Source organism: Meles meles, chromosome 3 (assembly GCF_922984935.1).
Source record: "Meles meles chromosome 3, mMelMel3.1 paternal haplotype, whole genome shotgun sequence".
In the NCBI taxonomy this organism is placed as follows: domain Eukaryota; kingdom Metazoa; phylum Chordata; class Mammalia; order Carnivora; family Mustelidae; genus Meles; species Meles meles.
The window spans coordinates 151,596,857-151,600,077 of NC_060068.1; the positions used below are offsets into that span (position 1 = coordinate 151,596,857).

Here is a 3,221-nt window from a genome sequence, read left to right on the forward strand (position 1 = left end):
TGCCCGGCGCTCGCCGGAAGTACTTCCCTGGGCGGAAGCTCCATAGCAGGATATAGCGGAAGTGCCTCCTCTTCCGACCTCTTTGGGGCCTGCCGCGGAAACAAGATGGTGAGTTGTATCCAGTGGTTCTTCGTATCGCCTTCCATCCTCGTCTTCTGCGTCGCGCTCCCTGCCATCCTGAGGGGGCCGACGAGGTTCCTGATAGAGGGAGCGGGTGGGTAGAAAAGGGGCATGCTGTGGCCCTCAAGAGCCAGAAGAATGGCTCCTAACTGTACCTCGGGATGCTGAGTCTACAGCCGTGGAGCAGGAGCCACTTTAGGTCCCTTGTTTTCTTTCGATCTTTGGAGAAGCCTTGCCCTCGGATGAGAACTGAAGGAAGAAGCGTGGTCTGGGAGCGTTTGGCTCTGTAAGCAAAAGAAAACTCAATATTGATGAGGTCTTGCAGGAGCTCTTGAGTTTTGGGGGTCGGGGTAGGGAGGAAAACCACCACATCCTTTTGTCTTGCGGCATGTCTTTTTTCTGTCTCTGTTTTCTAAAGAATGTAGCCGATTTCAAAATAGAGTAGTCCCGGGGCACCTGGGTGGCTCAGTGGGTCAAAGCCTTTGCCTTCGGCTCCGGTCATGATCCCGGGGTCCTGGGATCGAGCCGCGCATCGGGCTCTCTACTCAGCGGGGAGCCTGCTTCCTCCTCTCTCTCTCTGCCTGCCTCTCTGTCTACTTGTGATCTCTGTCTGTCAAATAAATAAAATCTTTAAAAAGAGAGTGGTCCCTGCAGAAGCCTTTAGGTAACGTGAAATGCCGGTAGTGGTCTCTGATCTAGCGTTTAAGAAGCTAGGAGCATCCGCCGCGGTTTCAGCCCTAGACTGTCTTTAGACATTACTTTGTAATTGCTTTTAAATCTTAATCGGTAACTACTTTTACTGGAAACGCCGGAATACGTGTAGAAATCACTAGATCTCAAAATCGTTTCTCCCCTTTGCAGACAAAGGGGACGTCATCGTTTGGAAAGCGTCGCAATAAGACGCACACGTTGTGCCGCCGCTGTGGCTCGAAGGCCTACCACCTTCAGAAGTCCACGTGTGGCAAATGCGGCTATCCTGCCAAGCGCAAGAGAAAGTGTAAGTGGATTTGTTTCAGGCCGACTGTGTGTCCGGCGTTGGGAGGGATGGCGGTAGGTAAGTGGGCGTGGCTTGGGCCTCAGTTGGTCCTGAAAGCAAAAGTGCATCTGTATGCGGGTGAAGTGGACTTAAAACACAAAGGTGCCTGTAACCTAGGTGGGGAAAAGCAGTTAGAACCTTGCCTGCCTTTGTGTTTTAGATAACTGGAGTGCCAAGGCTAAAAGACGAAACACCACTGGGACCGGTCGAATGAGGCACCTAAAAATCGTATACCGCAGATTCAGGTACAGTTTTTTTTGTATTTCCATTGTAGTTGGTTTTGTGAGCTCGGAGAGGAACCTCCTTTGTGTGCTGTAAAATGAGGGTACTGCCCTGGTTAGTGGGGTTGCACGTGTTGGAAGGTATTTTTTTCTGCTGCCCCTGTAACCTTCAGACCAGTCAGTCTGGATTTTGTTAATCTCTCACGGAGCAACCGTATAAGCTATGAATGTTCAGACTGCGGTTTGAGCTGGACACCCCAAAATGTAATAATATTTCTTGGGGATAGGCCACACCTCACTTTGTCCCCCAAATTTGTCAAGATAATAGTGGTGAATGAGGCCTGGGGTCCGGCCTTTACTTTTGTGGTTTTGAGCAAATCTGTAGAAAACCGTCATAGTTACTGTGTTTGTATAGAAAGAAAGATCTCCTGTCGTTAAAGTCAGGCTCTAGAGTTGTTAGAAATGCAGAATTTCAGCCCCAGCTTACAGAGAAACTGCATTTTAACATGTCTCTTAAGGCGTTAGTCTTGTAGGTCTCAACCAAGATAATTTGTTGGGGGAGACTGTCCTGTGCTGTGTAATGTAGGAGTTGGAGAGCATCAACTAAAACCAGGCTAACCTTTTGGTGCTTCAGTTCATAAAGCTTTAAAAGGGGGATAACAGTACAATTTCTCTTTGGGGTGTGTATGTATAATAAATGAGTTAAAATGTAAAGCACAGTTATGCAGTTTAGAAAATGTCAGCGATTAAACATGCTCCTTGTTATCCTTTGCTAAAGGAGAGTGCTTAGGGTCTCTGATAGCCTAAGGACTTACTTTCACAAATGGATCTCTTAACAAGCAGGAGAGAAGTACTGGCGTGGTGACTGGCACAACAAAATAAATTGTTGACCTTTTTTCAATTGCAACTAAGTGTATTTTAAAATGGGCATCTTGAAGCAGAAGGAAGTAAATAAAATAGTGCAGCTTATCGATGATGCTGTAAAAATAAATGTCTGAACATATGAATTTGATACTGATTTCAGCATTTAACTGAGATAAGCTCTTGTAATTCTGTATTAACAAAAACTGAAATGTATAAATTGTTGCTGAAGTAACTGGTTTTCATTTTTAATACGATGCAGGCATGGATTCCGTGAAGGAACAACACCTAAGCCCAAGAGGGCAGCTGTTGCAGCATCCAGTTCATCTTAAGGATTTCAGCGATTAGTCACAATAAACATCATGGTTTTAAAAATAAATTTGGTATGCTGAGGTATTTTTTTTTAATATTTTATTTATTTGACAGAAATCACAACTAGGTAGAGAGGCAGACAGAGAGGGAGGAGGAAGCAGGCTCCCTGAGGAGCAGAGAGCCCAACATGGGGCTTGATCCTAGGACCCTGGGATCATGACCTGAGCCGAAGGCAGAGGCTTTAACCGACTGAGCCACCCAGGCGCCCCGTGTGCTGAGGTATTTTTAATAGCCCCGTAGTATCAGTGAGTTGCCATAGGATTGGGGATGGGAAAACTTACAAGTGACTGTTCTGGAGCATTAGCTTTTGAATGGGTTGCGATACTGCTTAAGAGGATAAGAAACAAGCAGAATTCGAGGATTCCTTCAAGTAAGTAACACTGGACAATAGAAAAAATGCAGTATGAGCCCAGTAGAACTCACGGGACATACGGGTAATTTAAGATTTTAAGAGTTGGGGCACCTGGCTGGCTCAGTTGGAGGAACATGCAGCTCTTGATTTCAGGGTCATGATTTTGAGCCCCACATGGGGTGTAGAGACTTAAGTAAAACTTAAAAAAAAATGTTAAGAGTAAACAAAACATAATTGCTTTTAGTAACATTCATCTGCT

General features: G+C 45.6%; 1 protein-coding gene and 1 non-coding gene across 2 annotated transcripts; both read left to right on the forward strand.

Annotated features, from left to right (window-relative positions):
• Nucleotides 1-2,617, forward strand: RPL37 (ribosomal protein L37). Its single transcript, XM_045998628.1, has 4 exons — nt 1-108; nt 982-1,117; nt 1,317-1,401; nt 2,501-2,617. The coding sequence occupies exons 1-4, from the start codon at nt 106-108 to the stop codon at nt 2,568-2,570; spliced, it is 294 nt and encodes a 97-aa protein (XP_045854584.1). The 5' UTR covers nt 1-105; the 3' UTR covers nt 2,571-2,617.
• LOC123939556 lies at nt 2,341-2,420 on the forward strand. Its single transcript, XR_006817921.1, has one exon. It is a non-coding gene; the product is annotated as a small nucleolar RNA SNORD72 (small nucleolar RNA).
• Nucleotides 2,618-3,221: the final 604 nt, after the last annotated feature.